This window comes from Serinus canaria, chromosome 5 (assembly GCF_022539315.1).
Source record: "Serinus canaria isolate serCan28SL12 chromosome 5, serCan2020, whole genome shotgun sequence".
Taxonomy (NCBI): Eukaryota; Metazoa; Chordata; class Aves; order Passeriformes; family Fringillidae; genus Serinus; species Serinus canaria.
In genome coordinates this window covers 17,049,336-17,068,579 of record NC_066319.1, presented here as the reverse complement: position 1 = coordinate 17,068,579, position 19,244 = coordinate 17,049,336, and the positions used below count along the sequence as shown (strand labels likewise).

The 19,244-nt window shown below is 37.0% G+C and overlaps 1 protein-coding gene across 2 annotated transcripts in view; it reads right to left on the bottom strand.

The window, feature by feature from the left end:
- Positions 1-617: 617 nt before the first annotated feature.
- Positions 618-19,244, bottom strand: part of CHID1 (chitinase domain containing 1) — a 96,432-nt gene continuing 77,805 nt past the window's right edge. For both annotated transcript variants that reach the window (XM_009102173.4, XM_018907816.3), the window contains exons 11-13: positions 5,267-5,347; positions 2,922-2,964; positions 618-890 (exon numbers count right to left, since the gene is read on the bottom strand). In XM_009102173.4, coding sequence (XP_009100421.2) covers positions 792-890; positions 2,922-2,964; positions 5,267-5,347 — 223 coding nt within the window. In that variant the 3' untranslated portion in view covers positions 618-791. The remainder of the gene's footprint in view (positions 891-2,921; positions 2,965-5,266; positions 5,348-19,244) is intronic.

Genomic DNA, 19,244 nt, shown 5'->3' with positions numbered 1-19,244 from the left:
TGGAATCCATGATTACCATTAGAGCCTTTGTTGCTGAATGTTACAGTTCCCACTAATGCATCAGGCTCTAGGGCTAAATACTATAACTGAGTCACTAAGCTGGCTAAGCAGAGTAGAGAAATCACAAAGCATCTCTTGTACCAGAATGATTTAAAACCAGGTCATAAATTGAAATTACTGTGACTTTGAACTACTTAAGTAATTTACTAACATGACAAAACAGAGCCAACAGCTTAGCTTGTCAGTGCTTGATTTTCTACCAGCTTGAGGGAAAGTCTTCTAATTGGTCTCCCCTTCTGACATTTTATGTTCACTTACCTCACCAGAAGACAGCAAGGTGCAGAGTCCAGAAGATTTTAAATTTGCTGGGTGTAATATGATGGATTTATTTGTTCTCTTTCTTTGGTTATTACCAGTTGCTCTTTGAAAGGTCTCAGTCTTAAACTCTGAGCAGATGTCATCAACTTTCCCATTTTACTTCTTGTAGAAAACATTTCAGAAAATATTTTCAACTCTGACTCCATACAGCTATGTTGGTCTGTTTTCAATGACTTCAGGTGCTTTAGAGAAATTTCTGTGGGTTTTTATCAGAATTTTATCAGATATCAACAATCATGTCTGTGTGGCAAATCAGAAAGGATTCTTTATTGGGAAAAAAAAATGCAAATTTAATACAGATATGATATAAATTGCAAAAAATGTTTGAAAAATCACCTCTCCAGGATACCCAGATTAATTGAAGGTGGAGCCTCAGGGAAGCAAATAAAGTCTTTCTAAGATCATCTCTCATTTTAAAGCAGATCATAAAAATAGTCTAGGCCTTGTCCCAGTTCCCAGATGGATATTCCAGTGCCCAGTTCTTTTGCAAGCTCCAAACGCAACTGGATGGACTAAGAGAAAGACACACAAAGCAATCATGTCTCAGTCAGAGATATCAGACACTCCATACTGCCATCTCTTCATGCCATTACCAGACCTTTTAAAAACATCTACCCTTGAAGCAGCTACTGAAAAACCTTGTCTGTATTTCAAATACTCTCTGGTTAGCAAGCAATCATTCAGTCAAAGACAGTTAATCGTACCAGTTAATTCAATGACCTAATAAAAGATTACCAGCTAAATTGACAAATTGCCACAGAAATAAATCAGATTTATGAACTATGCAAAGGACTATTCTAATTTAGGCTATCATTTCACAATGTGCAGAAATTCTAACTCTTCCCAGAAATATCTCAGGGGTAAAATAAAACTTTATCACTGAAGACGATCAGAACAATTTGTCAAATACCATCAATATCTCTTGCCTACCCTTGCCTTTTCCCAGGACAGAGTCACAATTTACATTACACAAATTCTCTTTTAAAGAGATTCTTGGAGATAATAATTAAAAGTATCTCTATTTGAGCTCCAGCCATTGATTTAGAAGAGTCAGTTTAGCCACTGATTAACAAGGGAAGCAATGCCACAATTCACATAGTGCCTTTTCTTTTTAAATTCCAACAAAAATAATTCTTTTTCAATCTTTTGCTCTCAGGTTTTCTTACATGAACTACAGCACTGCAATGTTTAACCTACTCACACTAGGGATGTGTTTAAAAATAATTTCCATGGGAAACAGAATAAAGTACCACAGCATCCTTAACAGATCCACTGGGCCTGGCATTCATGACTGCTTTTAACTAGTCATGAACAAACTAATTTTGAGAAACCTGTCTGTGAGTATAATGTTAAAAGGGGAAAGAAACACATTTTTCATGAGGTAATAACATTCAGTGTTTCCCAACCATCTTGACCAGCAAACAAATTTCAAACTATTTAATTACAAGAATGCTGAAAATGGAAAGAAAACCCATTTCCATGCATTCACCAATCACCACAGTTGAGTGGTGATCTGTTAGAGAGGAAATAATGAAAGAAATGTACAGAAATGAGTTTTCTTAATCTAGTTAGTACTGGGAATGGCAGGGTGAAATCCTTCCCTGAGGCTGAAGAAAACAGCATTAACAGCACAAGCTATCTTTTCTCTGATGCATTCACAATGAAACTTTCAAACACACTCAGACATGCAGCACCAGCAAGAACATAGATGTGGTAGTTAATATCCCATATGTGATAGTACTTCCACCAATACTGGAAGTACTTTTACTCATGGGACTGAAGATAACAATCCAGGAAAACAGAGCATTAGATCATTTCATACTAGTTTAACCATAAGAAGAGTCTCTGGTCTCTGTAAATACAACGTAGTTTCACTAAAGAAGCAATTCCCTTCCAATACTAAAAGCCAGCAGAGGTTTAACACACTGGCTTTTCCAGGTTTTTTTTTCAGTTTAATTTGAGAAAGTCTAAAGATAACTTCCTAGGAACTAAGGCTGTAATTAACCATTTTATCAGGTATTCTGCCCTACTGCAGACTATTGTGTAAAAGTTTTCAAAACACTAAAGTATGTTCCACATACTGAAGTTCTGTTCCACAGAACTGAAGAAAACAGGTTGATGCAGGCTGTCAGGAAGGATCAGGACCCCATTACAAAGGAAGGCAAAAGTTCTCCAGCCACCATGGAAGATTTCTTTGGTATCTTGTCTAAGAATCTGCTAACATCTCTGATAGTACACAAGCTATGCACTTGAACAGATCCTCTACAGCACCAGTTTGTCCTAGTGTGTCTTATCTCTAGACATGCTTTATCTTCAGAGATCCCAAAACCCCATTATGCATGAGAGAAAAAAAACCAACCTTCTTGCACAAGCAGCTGAATCTTTGAATCATAACAATTTACATAACATTTACATGAGGGCAAACTTCTTTCACAAAAGCCTAAACCCAGTTCAATATTTTCTGAAATGTCTCAATAATGAAACAGGCCAAATAAACATCTCTGTCCTCTTACAGCCCTCTGACCCGAGAAATTGGAACCTACCTTCAGTGTTGGGTAGAAGACTGCATGTTTTCCTCCCTTATTTCTGCAAAACAAGAAAACCAAATAGTCACAGTAGCTTTGATAGATAACAGGATTTTAAACCAAGGCTAGAATTCAGGTTTGTCTTTTCCAAACTTAACTATTCTGAGATTCTGTGATACTGTAAAAAGGCTGACAGTGAAAACCGAGGCTCCAAGAAGAGATCTCACAACAGAGATGGTTTGATACCATATCATAGTAAACACTGAGATATTTTGTTGCAACTGGATGACAAAAGCATCAGATTGTAACGGGCAGTTGTGCCTGCTAAATGCACATCTGAAAAAGATGAAGACATTTGGTTTTCTGATGGAAACTGTGAAATATTTTCTCCAATTCCTTGAATTACTATCTTTCAGACTAAATTAACTGCCAGCAGTATAAAATATACAGACAGGGCAAGCTATACTGGGCACAAATACCAAGGTGGCATTTTAAACCCCTAGTAAGAAGAAGGATGAGTTACAAGGGGTCTCACAGCACCACTTCACCACTTAGGCCAGGAAAAAAAGTAGAGTGCATGGAAAGACCAAGAAGGAATTGTTCCTAAAATCTCAGAACTTACATAAGTGAACACCTGCCTGTGCACTGGTACAAGCACTCAGATTTCTGCAACTATTTGTAATAGACAGTCTCTTCCTGCAACATGAAATCATTAGCTGTGCTTTGCTTAAAGATTCATGATTTCATTTCTCAGCCACTGCAGACGTGCAAGATTTCCAGGTGAGAGGCTTCACCAGGAAAGCATACATATTTCAGGCCTGGCTGCCATCCCTGTCCAAGATAATTGAACCTTTGCAAAACAAAGTGGTAACTGAAAAAGAGTTCCTTAAATAACCCTCCCCTGCAGCCACTCAGCTGACTGCCAAGCACAGCACAAGTGAAGTTTAGAGTGATTTTCAGACAGAGTGGGCTTCATGCATCAAAAATTCCTCCAGGAAGCCCCACACAAGAACCTCCAGAGTTTGACTTCAAAGAAAAAAAGAGGAAGTACTACTGACAAGCTATCCCTTTGCCAAAAGTTCATTTTGCCATGTAAGAAATGTGATTGAGACATGAATCCCAGAAGCATGCCATTCAGAGTCCTCAGACATACACTTTTGAGAGCAAGTTTTTGTTTAGTGCTCGTTGTGTCTCCAACAGGATTGGACATTAAAGATCAGTAAAACAGAGCTTTTGATTTATTCCTTTTTAGTTAACACAAAAAACTGTAATTGTTTGGTAAAAAGTAATTTTGCAACAGATACCAAATAATTAAAAATGAAGGCATACAGATCCCAGTCCTTTCATACAAACACATAAAACAAAAACAAATTTAAACACTGCTCAACAACAGATTTTTTTCCTGATAAATAAAAGTCAGAAGAAAATTGCAAGCTGAGAAATACCTTGAAAATTAAACTAAAAATACAAAGGTAGGCAATTCATAGTTCAGTTTTAATTTTTGGGGTTTTTTTGGTTGAGTTTTTTTAGTATCAAAAAGTACTTTAGACTAGATTGTTTTGGAAATAAAGAAGTCTTGATTGTTTTTATTAAAAGCTTCTAAAATGTATTTTACTCTTCCTTTCAGTTGTGTGTCTTCATATTAGCAATGCATTGAGTAATATAAAAGACACAGCTTTACAGAAGTAGTAGAATTTGATTGTATAACTTTGCATATTTTGATATTTTTGCATAAAAATAGCAAATTATCTGAGGATTAATAAGACGTTGCTGGGTTTATTTATTTAAATCTATTTTAATTGGATTCTTCTAGATCAGGAATCCTCTTGCCATTTCACAACGAACGAGGGAGGACAAAGGACACTATTACCCTCAACGCTCTCAGTTCTTTCAGAAACTTTATCTGGAAGTCACTTAGTTTTACTTCTATTACATTTCTCTACAGTCCATTCCATCTAGTGAAAGTTTGTCACTTAAACAATCTTAGCAGTAGGACTTGTGAAACCAGGCTCCTGTACCATAGATTTTTCACAAAACTATTTTTGTCTGAGTTACTGGTAATCACCTGACAGCTCCCCGTACTCATCTCAGAGCCTCTGATTAATTGGCACTCAATACATAACTTTGATGGATAATTTCCAAAGATACAACCCATCAGACTTCGAAAGATTGTTCTAGTTTGTATAATTTCATGAATCCTTGTCTGATTTTTTTCCTCTCATCCAAAACACTCTGTTATGCTGCAGTTCAGTGTTGACACACAGATCACAATCAGCAGAATTTCCATTTGCTGAATTCAGTTGCATACTACAGTCATTGGCCCATGCCCAAAAATATTTGCAGAATGTATAAATGTAACTCACTTTTTGTATTCAAAGTAGTGTTCAGCAATTTGTTCATCCCAGACAATTTTTGGCTTGTGCTCCTTCAAGGTTTCAATGTACCTACAAATTAAAAACACAGGTAAGGAATTACCTTTTCTAAGAAGAAGTTATGAAATGACATGGCAGAAATTTCAAAAGAGCAGTTTTACCATGTTTAGATGCTGAGCACAGTATCAAAAATATCTTCTTGTCGAAAACTAATTTCCTAAACCACTTTACAATTTCATGTTTGCATTTTCAAGCTATTTTTTTTTCAAAGTGTTGCATATAAATATCTGAAGGGAGGGTGCCAGGAAGTGGTGCCAAGCAATAGGACAAGAGGCAATGGGCAGAAACAGATGCACAGAAACTTCCACCTGAATATGAGGAAACACTTTACTATGTGGTGACCAAGCACTAGGAACTGATTGCCCAGAGAGGCGGTGGAGACTCCTTCCCTGCAGATATTCAAAAGGTATCAGGGCACCATCCTCAGCAATATGGTCCCTGGAGCAGGGAACTTGGACCAGATGGCTTCCAGTGGCCCCTTTTTCATTCTGTGATTTGTGTGACTCTGTAATTTGATTAATGTTCATTGATTGACAAATCTGCAAGGACACATGAAGGAACTGTTTTAATATTCCTACAGTCTGAAATCCATAGGCCAAAGCACAGGAACTGAAGTCATCCCTACGCTGTACACAGCTGTGTCCTCCACTATGAGGCTTTTGTCATCATGAAAGTTCTTCTAAGTAAGGGGCTTAGCTAATCTTCTAAAACTGAAATTGTCAAGGAAAGTCCACTGCTAAGTAATTCTGCATATGGATTTTCCCCATCACTGGCTTCTTGGTATTATTTTCTTGTATGGACATTTTGAACATGGAATGACCTATCTCCCCTGACACAAACTGAGGTTAGAGTACTACTTGGACCCAAAACCCTGCAAGGGGAACTGGGATAGAAATTTATAGCTCACAGCAACCTGTCAGTGCAGAGACAGTGTCTGCATTTCTGACAGCAAAACAGAAACAAAGCTGCTGGCTGCCACATGTCAGAGGACCAGAAGATGGCAAGCTACTGCCAGTGATAGAGGCCACACAGGTGTCACAGAAAAATGAGAAGTCTCATCCCCCTGTCTCTTCTGCATTTTTTAACTTGCATCTTTGGCCATCTCTTTTTGAAAGGTCTATCAAAGCCATCTCCCACAATTGGTCTCATTCTTGCAATAATTTCTTTATTTATGACAAGATTTGGATGGAAACGTTTCCTTCAAATCATCTTATTTCTTATTAAGAAATTTCCTTCAGCCACTATCCTGACTGCATCAGTGCTGAAACTCCACCTCACTATTATACATCAAGACACAGAGAAAAGTTTTGTATTGCTCAGTTTGAAAAAGATTTGTTCTGTCATTTGGTATTATTCTAAATGCAATTACAACATTCAGCATTGCCAGGATCATCTTCTCCCTTTTGCTGTGGCTTGCTCATTCATATATTGGCAAATTGTTTATTACTGCTAGTAGGTTTAAAAAAGATTTTCTTTTGTATTTATGCCAAATGAACCCACACCAGGCATGGATTTATCTACATAAGCAAGCACACAGGAACATGTGAGCACATGGGAACATGAAGAGCTCTTGCACTCTCCCTCACACACACATGCCCTGGAATAATGGACCTTTACAAATGGGGTATGTTAGACCTTTGGAACCTGCCCATCCCTTTTTAAGACAAATTTTATGTTGCCCTACTAAAAACATATGCAAAGAAACCTAGTTTTGTATATTTAAAAGTTAAGGACAGATTTTAAGAAACTGTCCTATTCCAGTAATGACAGGAGACTACACTCATATAGAATATGGTACCAATATGTTCCAGAGCAGAAAACCAAAATTACCAGCCAAGACATCCTGGCACATAGCTCTGCTCCTGAATGTATGACTTTAGATGGGAAATCTTAATTTTGCTTGCTAAAATTCCCAACATAATAAAGAGCGTTCAAAATACTTATGAACAAGCTTTAAAAACAGAAATGCAAGTGGAACCAATTATTGTACCCTTTCCTATTAAAGATATATTATTATTTTAAACCTGTTAAGGCATATACCACATTTAATGAGCACTCATCCTGACCACACACAGAGAATTTATTTCTCTTTCTTCTGTCTCTAGGCATCTATCCCCACAGTATGTAACAGCAAAATGAACAAGTTCATCTTGAAATCACATCTACAGTGAGGAGACTAGCTACAAGCTTAAACTGGGAGAAAAAGAAGTATTAGCCCCCAAACTGTCATTGCTATCCATTAATCTTAGGGAACCTACTTGAAACACATGAACTTGGTTTTTATGTTTCTCTGTTAAGGACAAAAAATTTCCAAGGACAATGTTCAAAACAATAAGCTCTCATGACTTCAGCTGCAACTGCATGCTCAATGTTTATGAAAATGAAGCTTTATCTTTTTCAACCAAACACAAAGTTGCTGCGAAGAGTCAGGAACAGGTGCATCAGCAAACCACATCTGTTTCCCATGGGTTTTCTATTGCCCCAACTTGGGAATAACCCATGTAGTCATTTCCCCTTTACTTGATTCCTTTTATTTCAGTAAAAAAAAAAGAAGGTAAGAACCCCAAGAGATGCCATATTATCCTATTATCTCTGTAGTATCCTACCATGTGCATCAAAAGTGGAAAGGTTCCTGTATAACACAGCAGCAGCTCCATCACAACACACTTGCTTGACTCAAACTAATGCCTACCAGGCACTCTTAATATAGTATCTCCTATGGGGGGCAGTACTTGACTCAATAAATATTTGACATGCACTGGTTAAAATAAATAAATAAATAAATAAACAGAAAAGCAAAACTTGCCATCACAATGGACAAGACAAGGGACGCCAATGTGTCTGTGAGCAGAATTATAGATAAATTTTTGGGTTATCAGAGAGGAAAAGAAAGGGGCAAGAAGCTCACCACAGCCAGCTTTTTTTTTTTTTTACCCCTCATTTCACTCTATACCTTTCAACTTATATTTATTGCTATTTTTTCATCCTCTCTAATTTATCCCTCTTTCCACTGCCTCTGTGCCAGTTCACTTTTGCTTTTATACTGCTATCCAGACTAATTCCTCATCCATCACCTCCTAACTTACTACCTTTCTTCTTTTACCAAGCTGCCTCAGCAGTTAAGAGAATGAAAAACACTGAAAACTCAGCTTCACAGCCTTGCACTACATATTTCCTGGGAAGTTTGTGACTGCTTGCAGAGCAAGTCATGCTGTTTCTGAGGTGCTGTTCTGAAACAAGGTCAGCACAGATGAAGTATCTGGATTATTGATACCAGCCTCTATTGAAGCACCAGTGCAACATATAGAAATGACAGATCTGCATGGATCATCAGCAATAGTAACAAAAGACAAATGTCACCTGCATGTCCACCTTGCAAATACATGTTCTGACACAGACAAGTGCCATTCTGGCTCACTTAAATTGCCATGCCTTTGTCAAAATGGGCACTTCCTGGTATTCAGAGAACAATCATTTGTGTGACAGATACTCGTGGTTACAAACACTTTGGGTTAAAACAAACCATCCCTTCTGCTAAGTAAAGGAGAAGCCAAAACATACATATTATGGAGTGGCTGTGAAGTCAGTCCTGCCAAAGATGTGTACCTATGAACAACCATAATGTGGCTACACCTACACACTATTGCACTTCACTGCTTTTTCAATGAATAAATAAAGGAACCAGATGAAAGTTTCCCAGGATTTATGCCTGGTGTTCCTTTTCTTAGATGCTTTTCTTCCAAAACATGAAAAATGGCATGGCGCTGGAATATGTTAAGGTAAAACCCACAATCTTTAGTCCCCCTGAGGAAGGTATTTATCTTCCTGGATAATGGTTTCTTTATATTCTCAGTGAAAAAAGCAATCTCTAGTATATCTTTTGCAACAAAAATTTACATTCTAGGAAGAGATAGCTTTGTATTTAATTCTTAGACTAGGATTTATTTATGAAGTTAAACTTTTTAATCTTCGGGTGTCTTGCTTTACTAGTCCTGAATCACTCTTCAACCAAAAAAACTTTAGTGAAAAGGAAGCCACTGCTGAGCATAAATTGCATTTTAATGCTCTTTTCTAACACTTTATATATTCCCCCCAGTTCTCACATGAACAAAACTCTGATTAGAAGCAATAGTCTCTAATCAGAATGAAGGATCATTTTCTCCTGCTACAGAAAGTTGAGTTTATCTTCCACTGTACCAAATTTGAGAGATTCAGTCAAATAACAAAAATACTACCCAGCTTGAAAATCTATACCACACATTTTCTTTTCAGTTTTCTTCAGTTTCAATAGGCTCAGTTATTAAAATGTGAACCTACCAGGAATCCTATCCCCATAATTATCAACAGTGCCTATGCATGGCCATCTTCCCCCTTTATAGGGAGCTGTATCTCTTAATAAAAGTAAGAGAAGTCACACAAAAGGCTGTATTCTAGAGCTCAAGAGTTCCAATTTCTGATGCAAAACAAATAGACAGAAATAGCTCCAAAACAATTTTCACAGGAGTACTCCTAAGAACATTCTCAGTACATATCTTTGAATACAGTACCAGTCCATTTCCCTGCTGCTCTGTGTACATCAGGACACCCTGTGAATGGCAAGATACCCATCTTCAAAACAAGATTTTTCAGAGGGGTTGTATATATAACCTGTGAGTCAAACCCCTTTTTATTTAATGTTTAATTTTAGCTGCCTTGACACTTACTATTTAAGGTTTTTCTTAAATTACTTCCTTTTAGTTGAGACAAAATGTCAAGAAACAATACAATCTGGAGACATTTTTTAAAAAAGCTTTTAAAAGTGGGAATTTTTTGGCCTTCTAGGGTTCTTAGAAGATAATTTCTAAAAAACAAATACAAAAATTCTGAATATCCTATAAGCTACTGAATGATTTAGTAATGAATCTAAATTTTGATAAAAGATGCTTTCACTGGTAATAAATTAAAACACAAAATGAAAAATTTTGAAAAAAAAAAAGATTTTATGCAGAGTTTGAGTTCTCAATCACTCAGTCCCTAAAACTGCACCTTGCAAAAGGCAGAGATGCCCTACAATTTAACCATCTTAATATATTAGCCTTTAACATACTTTTGAAAGCATGCATAATTTTATGAAAACCCTAGCAGCATCATTAACAGCATAATTTATTTATGTCTCTGGGTGTGTTTATATATATATATACAGCATTACACAGTGCAGTAAAAAAGGTCAACATCAGACTGAACAATTAGGCTTTCACCACACTGGATCCATCAGGATCACTTAAGTACCTTTTTACTCATCTCCTCTCTCCACTCAATAACACCACATTTACAATTTATATGCTTCCAACTTTAAAAGGTGGTAACGTTGCATAGCACTGTATCCCTTGCTTGCACACTAAAGAATTCAGATTTTATTAACACAAATCCCACAAGTTCTTTCAAATGCAAATGGGTTATCCAGGAAAAAGACAGCTACTATGTATGTTCTAGAGAATTAAAAGTATGACCTAACACTGAAATAATTTTTACTCTGAAGATTTATGCATCTGAGAGGAGTGGAAAGCACACTGTAAGCCTGTCTATGGGGTATATTACTCAAAAATAATTGTTAAGTCTTTAGATTATTTAATGTCATAGAGCTAATAAACACAGTTTGAAGATACATCAATCAGTTAGCTGTTATAATATCCAAGCAGCAGCCTAGAAATGAAAAATCTCTAAGCAAGCATCATCTTTCTCTAGTTATCTCTCTGTTGCTTCCTGAACCTTGCTCTGTCAGTTTTAAAATTCAAAGAGCATATTTTTACTATTTTTAATAGTAACAGGTTTCCAACATAGTAGTTTTTCAGGGTGTATTGCTTTCAGTAAGTTTTATAAAATCATTCTCACTGATTCTTCACAATACTTCATTACTGACTTGATAGATGACACTTTTCAGCACTTCCACACCAACCTCACACAAACCCACTGACCTAGTACTTCTGCCATGATGCACCAGCCCAATGAAAACAAGCAGAACCTCAGTGACATTCCTATCATTATTCTGGGCTCTTCAAAAGAGCATCTTGTTCACCATTCCCAAAGAAATCTGGAAACAATAATACTTTGCTGGACACAACTGCAGAGAGACAGAAAATTATTCCTAATTTACAGATCTCAGGAGACACAGTAGACAATGTCAAGCTTTTCAGAAGCATTCCTGTCTCAAGAAACAATGAACATCAAAACCTTCTGATGCTTTACTGTGGCAACAGAAGAAAACATAAAAAATACTTATTTCTATGTAGAGATTTACATGTTAGTAGTGCCCCTTATTATCAGCTTCACAGAGGTTTTATAGGGAGACCCACCTGAGAGTTTACACAGTGGTACACTGCAAATTATCCACAGGGATGTTAAATACAGCTGAAAGCAATACAGTGCATGCTGCAATTCTCAATATAACCAAAATGGTGGTTATTTACCAAAAAAAGACCCCACAAAGTTACAGTTAGATATTGATCCATTAATGGAATTAATCACACACAAGGCAGAAAGGTGTGAGCATTTTTCTATATATTTAAGATTTTGCCTCAGAGTGATGGATATGGGAGGAACATGTGAAAATCTCCTTAAAGAAAACAAGACCTTGACTTTTAAGTCAAAACCTATTTCTTAGACAATGACAACATAACTAGATTGAGGCAGGAGTTTTGCTTATCTGTTTGTGTGCCTTCAGTAATACATTGCTGTTCAGCAGCATGACTGTTTCTAAAGGAAAATTGAAAATATGAATTGTTGAGAAGCCAATGTGATTCTTTCCTCAGCTGGGGTCAAACCACTGCACTGACATTACAGAAGCTTAATGCCCATCCTTCATAGAAAAAATACAGGTCCTAATAGGTTCCTATAAGGCAATGTATCATCAAGAAACAGTGAAAGTATTAGTGCTTCCTAGACCATACATAAAAACTTACTGCTCCAGCTCACCCAATAATCTGCCTTAGTTTCTGTCTTAGAATCTCAGACAAGACAGAGTGTTTCTGCTTAAAAATACTTCTCCACATGATGAAAACTAATGTTTGTTTATCCCTACAGGCTTGTTTCAAGAACCAGCAGGTTCACCCTAAAAATAAAATCGCTGAAGATAAAACTGCTAGTTTAAGGGCCAATTTCCTGAAATGTTTAAGTAACATTCAATTGAGGTTGAAGCATTTTCAGATCCATTACTCCAAATAAAATACTGCGCTCCATTCTCCTAAGAACTGACATAATAAGCACTGCATCTGAAAAAGTGGGGCTATTTATCTTTGGATGTGAGGCTGAACAAAGTTCAGATCCACTAATATATCTGCTGCTCAGCTTCAGCTGTAAATAACAAAAACTAAAAAACTATGCTACTTCTGTTGTGTGTCAGATTGGGTTTGTTGGGATTTCTCTTACTCACATCACAAAAACTTTACAGACTTTCTTCTTGCTCAAAGTACACAAATCAGCTCTATATAAATAGTGCTACACAGATTAGCAATGAAAACTGTTATACGGGATTTGGAGCCTGGTACTGGATTTGAAGCCTGATCAGATTCAGTTAATCTTAATTCAGTGTATTGGAGGTGAAGTTTGATCCCCTCCAGTATGAAAATAAATTTTGAGTGCAAACTCATTTACTTGGATATTCTTAATTCTTCTATACCTCCTTCATTAAAATAGGCACATATTAAAAACATCACATTTCTTTTCCATCCACTTCTAAAAGGTCAGATGATTTTAATGCAATTAAATATCACTCCTAGCTCTCCCAGTTGCTTCTTGCATCTCTCTTCAACCATTGCTGAATGTAAATCATCCCAACACAACACAAGGTCAATAGCAATGTCATCCAGCAGATTTAAGAAACACAAAAGCCAGCAGGAACATCTTTTCCTCACCCTGTGTCAGGAAAGGAGCAGTGCAGTTCTTCCTCCAAGCCTCTACCTCAGCCAGGCAGGTGGCTCATGCCCTGTTTCCAGAGGGCTCCTGAAATGCCCTGGTTGTGCCCCATGCAGGGGCAAGGACACACTTGGTAGCAAAGGAGAAATGAAGGGAACATGCATAGGGGAACATGCAAGGGAACAAGCAGCAGAAGGCACCAAGGGTGGGACAAGGACACGAGTGAAGAGGAAGATCTGCTCCCAAGTGACTTAAGTCAGGCAGAGCACAAAATTTGCAGGCTGCAGAACTCTGGAGATGTAAAACTGACCCAGGTCAGGAACTGCCTTAGGAATGAATGCTGCCTCTGTTGTCTCACCCAAAATAGGAGGTCACACAGAAGCAGACCTGTCTGCAAGGAAACGGGACTTCAGACAATGAAATAAACAAACTACAGTAGGAGACTGTCCCCTGAAAAAGCTAACCACTATTTGGATTCCCTTTGCTTCTGAGAACAAGACAGAGAAAATTATCTGCACTTCCAAGTAGCCTCAAAAGAATGTTCAAGTTCCTTAGCTGACAATCACATCAGGCCTACAATTTCCACTGCTATCATGAATGAGTGGTTTGGCTGCTTAAAGAAACACCATCAAAGGTATTGGAGGAAGGAGGAGCTAAACACCAAACACTTTCTATAAAATAAAAGAACACAGCTCAGGAATAGTTTTTTTTTTTTTTTTTTGGCATGGAGTAGCACAGTAATAAATTAAGGCTATCAAGCCAAATACAGCAGATAGTTTCATATGAAAGAAATCATAAATTCCATCCTTGGCAGGGAGGATTGTAACTAGAGAAGTTAACTATCCTAAAGGAAAATCTATGGCAGAGCAGTAAATTTTCCAATCCTCCAGTGTCCCATAAAGATATGAACTATACACTCTTTTCCATCTATTGGGACCAGATGAAGTGAAGAACAAAGAATACTGCTGGTGACTTGAGTTAATTTTTCATACTTGGCAGAGGGATTTTTCTCCTCTCAATTGGCCATGTACACCAACAGAACTAATATTAGACTTTCAGACTTTGTTTTTTGAAAAGACAGAATGATGACAAATTCATGCAAATGAGTATTAATCTCTCATAAAAAATGCAAATCTCAGAAGGTTAATACATTTTTAACATGCCTTAAAATAATCTAGATATCATATAATTCCTCAATTTTTGGTATGACTTGAATTAAAGACAGGCTATGAAGTCATAAACTATCTTTTTAACCAATGAGAGTAGAAGTCTATGCCCTTTTAAGCAACTATCTTCATCAGGGCAGTTAAGTAAATATTTGAGAACATGAATTTTAAATCTCTTGATATTTAGTTAAACTAATGCATATTCATGTGACAGTGTTCAGTTTTAAAGAAAAGCCTGGGCACTTTTCAGCATGAAAAAACAGCAGAACATCTTCCGTATCTTTGCCGTAACTCCAAAAACTATTTGTATATTCTTATCTATTTAGTTTCTGCTGAACACACATATCCTCCTTCTGATAAAATCTGCTAAGATTAAGGCTAAATTTTAAAGCAAAAAGAAATATGCATGAACTTATTTAAAATCATTTCCAAAAGAGCTGTTACTTAAATCAAACAGTAACACTTGGATTGCAAATCCAGGGACAAAATGATGGCCACCACATTTTTGCCTCCTTTAAATTTCAAAATGCAATACTGTTTACCTCTAACAGGCATGTAAATAATATTTTAAAATCTTTAATTAAACAGCACTCATAGCATTAATCATCTCAAAAGATCTTTGGTTGGCTCAAGAAATTGTTGGTTTAAAGGAAGAATGAAAAGGGCATTATGCTAAGCATATGTGGGATCTGTGTACATCTAAATTTTGTTAACATCTGGGGAAGTTAGAAAATAAACTCTTTTGCTGTGCTTGTATGACAGAAGTTTGCTTTTTGCAATTATTTGAACAAATTCAGACAGTAAGTGTTGACAAATTATCCTAGTACACTGCTAAAATTAAAACAGTCAGGCATTTCTGTCCCCAAGATGTTCCATATGCAAACATATTAAATTGCAATAACACTTTCAAAACACTATCACTTTGCACTACCTACACGAGTCATCCAACACATGGAGCAATCACCAGTACAGCTGTGCAATCAAAAAAAGAAGAATATCCTTTAAACACTTACTAACTGTAAAGCTAAGCGAGTTAAATATTAAGATTATGATATGCATGTAAGAAAGGCAAATCCAGAGAGTCAAAAGCAAGATTAAAGAGCAAAAAATACTCCAAAGGATCAATTTCTAAAAGCATAGAAATGGATACAATGTAGAATGGATACAATGTAGAATGAAAAAACATTTTTTTTTTTTAAAGGACAATTCAGAAACAACTGTTGGGGAAAGAAGCTTTCATTTTCCTTTTTTTTTCTGATTTAATCAGTGAACATTGCTTCTTTCAGAGGCCCAGAAAAAGCATTTGATTGCTTTAATTTAAACAAAAATTGTTACTGGTGAATTATGCCTGACAAGATTCTGAAAGGTTCTTGCCCACAAACAAGTCAACTTTTCTACCTTAAGGCAGGCCTGAGGGGAGAAGTAAAGCTCTACTTTTCATTGCAAAGAGCTATTTCAAAACCATATGGCAGATGTGCCACCTGGGAATAACTCCCTGTGCCCTACATACCTCATTAACACGAGCTCTTGCCACAGTGGTATGCACAGAGAAGAGGAATGAATGACCTTGTTAGGTGAAGACACATAAAAAGAGGATGAGAGCAAGGCTTGGAGATGAAGAGAAACAGATGGGACTGTCAGCTGTAGAACTGCAAAGCCCTACAATGCACAAGCATCATGGATAACATGGGAAATATTGCCTGGATTAGACAAAACAGTTCCAACTGCAGTCACAGGAAGACTTACTGACCTACATTTGGGATTGGTAAGGCTTTTGCTGAGTGATATTTTAGTTGTACTGACTTTCACATGAAGTGGAGGGCTGTAATCTGTTCCTCTCTCACTCTGCATTGCAGCTACTCCTGTAAGTGCCAGTACTGCTCTATACACTTTGTGTCTACACAAAACTACTGCACCACTTCAGAAGGTCTTTAATTTCAATCCCCCAGCTCCCCACTTTTCTCTTTAAGTAAAGAATCATTACCAGAAAATGGACTCTGTACTCAGCATCAAAAATGATTGCTCAGCTTGGTGATCAATTCCAGAAGTTCTGAAGATAAATAAAAATTATCTCCTAACACCATGAAAAAAGTGCAGGTTGTTTCTTGTCTTAACAATAGGCTCTAATTCCATAAATGAGATTGTTTGAACTTGTTTGGCTGACTGATTTGGGCACTTGCTGATTTGTAATTTTAAATATTATATTGTTAGAAATCTTTTCTCTCCCACAAAGCTCTATATTTTTGGATTATGATGGCTGCTGTCTTTGATCAAATGCTCAGAAAGTTTTCAAGCAGAAGACCAAACTTGGAGAAAAACAACCTGCTGCAACACATGAATGACACCAGAATACAGAGAAATGCCCTGAGAAGTCCAAAATGCATTTTATTGGGCCATTTGTCTATGTGGACAGAGCCATCACATACATCACACGTTACAGACTTCCTAAGAAGAAGCGAACAAAAGAAAAAAAATTATTGAGGACAAGTGGTAGTTTTTATCCATTAATATTTCCAAGCAAGGAACAGCAATTCAAGTATGCTGGATAATTTTTATTGGATCCTGGGGAATGAAGAGATAGATTACTAGATCTATTAATTTACATTCACGAAACATATTCCAATTACAAGTAGTTTCTGACCCTTCTGGCCCCACATCCATTGCAAGAACCTCTTTAATTACTTGCCTTTTTTGCAATAAAATACAATTAAGCAGCACTAATTATTTGACACAAGATATTTTAAGTATGGAAGAGGCTAACTAGTTGCTATAACAACATAATTTAATGAACTTGACTGGCAGGTACTACATATTCTTCTCCTATGGCAGAACAGTTTTGTTCTGCACCTTCACTTTCAAATGTTCAAATCATCTTTGCTCTAATTTGTACCTACAATAAAATAATAAGATTTTGAATAGAAGAGTGCTAAAAGAACTCACAAAACCATTGTTACAGCATTTCACATCACATGATAATGCATAAATATTAAGCAATTATGAGAGAGGTGGGAAGAGCATGGATTAAAATAAAAAACCTATGTGGAAACAAGGTCTTCTTCTGAGGACAGAAGTCTGGGATAACATTATAAATTAAACTAGACAGAAACAATACCCATCTGGTCAATAATGATGGGGATTTTTTTTATGATAAAACAGTGACTTATCCCTACATGAGCAACTAAAGATGCCATGATGTATAATTATTTCTTGAAAAATATTGCAACATCATAAAAAATTGATTTAAAAAAAGGCAAGTCAGATACCCAAAAATTATAACAACTCTCTAAATTTCTTTATGTGTCAAAAGCAGTACACAGGTGCTCTTGTTTGCCATTTGGATATAACAAACCAGACCTGACAAATTATGATTTATTACTGGCATTCCAATTTTCTATTCTTTCATGTCAATTACAAAGAAAAATGCTCTTTTATAAAAATCCTGACTATAAAGGTAAAGTCACAAGGCCGCGAAACACAGATTGAATGCTTCCATCTCAAATTTGCACATAGCACAGCAAAACAAAACCTGCATTCTAGGTCTGACCCTCTAACCCACTGAGTACTGCCTTGCAGGTGGTCAAGCACAGAACCTCAAACATTTTCACACATTTTCTTTCTATTAAGATCCTTTGCTACAGAAGGCTTCAGGAAGAACTAAGGGCTCAAATGCTTTGGGCAACCTGGGTTGCAGACTGCAGAGATCGTAACTAAATTGATGGGGAAAAGAGAAGGCTCAGACCTTAGGAGTTCCAAATCTATCATATTTTCTTTCAAGAGCTAGTGAGGGACAGAGTGGTCATCTATCGTGTCACTTGAACATATCTACGAACTTTAAAAAGCATTGAAATGAATAATTAAGAAGATCATAAATTTTGCACTACCCACAAAATGAATGTACTTTTTGTTTTTCAAATATAAAAGAAATGCATATTTCATTATAAAACAACATGTATTGTTGGTGGCAGTAAGAGCTGGATTTATGCATTATTCACTCCTGAAAATATTCATTAATTCAAAGACTGTCTGATGTTGTTCATGCCCTTCTGCAACACTAAGCCCAAAGTGGAGTGAAGGTATTTCAAACCCAAAACTTGTGTGTCATGTGGTTTTGCTGGCAGTGCAACTCTGGGAAATACTGGCACAGCATCCAGTCACTGCCAGTTACACACTGACCTGCAGTCTCCAAAGGGATCAACAGAAAGAATATGGCAAAGCCATGACTGCAGGCAGTGCTTCTCCTTACCAGGCCAGCCCATACACGGGAAAGTGCTGCACAAGCATTTGGCATGACCTGAGCATGCCCATGTTCAGCCCCAGGCAGGGTCACTTCCAGAGAATGGCAGTGCAGGGGTGTGGTAATCACATATCCTCTGAACAGAGAGAGACAGCTGTCCAGGAAAATCCTGGGAAGCTGTGAGAAGCTGTGGGAAACTTAAAGAAAAGAATGAAAACAATTATCATCTCTCTTTTTGTAACCATTGTTCATAGACACAGTTCTCCAGACTGTGCAATTCATAGTTCACCGATAGCGTGAGAAATTTTTACTTTGAGATCAATCAAGTCTCACCTTAGTGAGTCACATTATAAAAAGACCCACTACTTTCATTAAACTAACCTTCTAATTCACCCTTTGAAGACTGGAGTCTTTCATTCCATCCCTGACTCAAAAGAATCACACGGGTGCATCAGCCTGCAAGTTTCTGTTATCCTCTTTCTGCCAGTGGGTAAGTGGGGGCAGAGCGTGGCTGCAGATTAAAGGGTGAGCAAGTGAAATGACAGCACTGGAAGACAAAAACTGCTCTGGTGCAAGGGGACTGATCTGTGTGACCAAAGGATGTAGGCATGTATCTCTT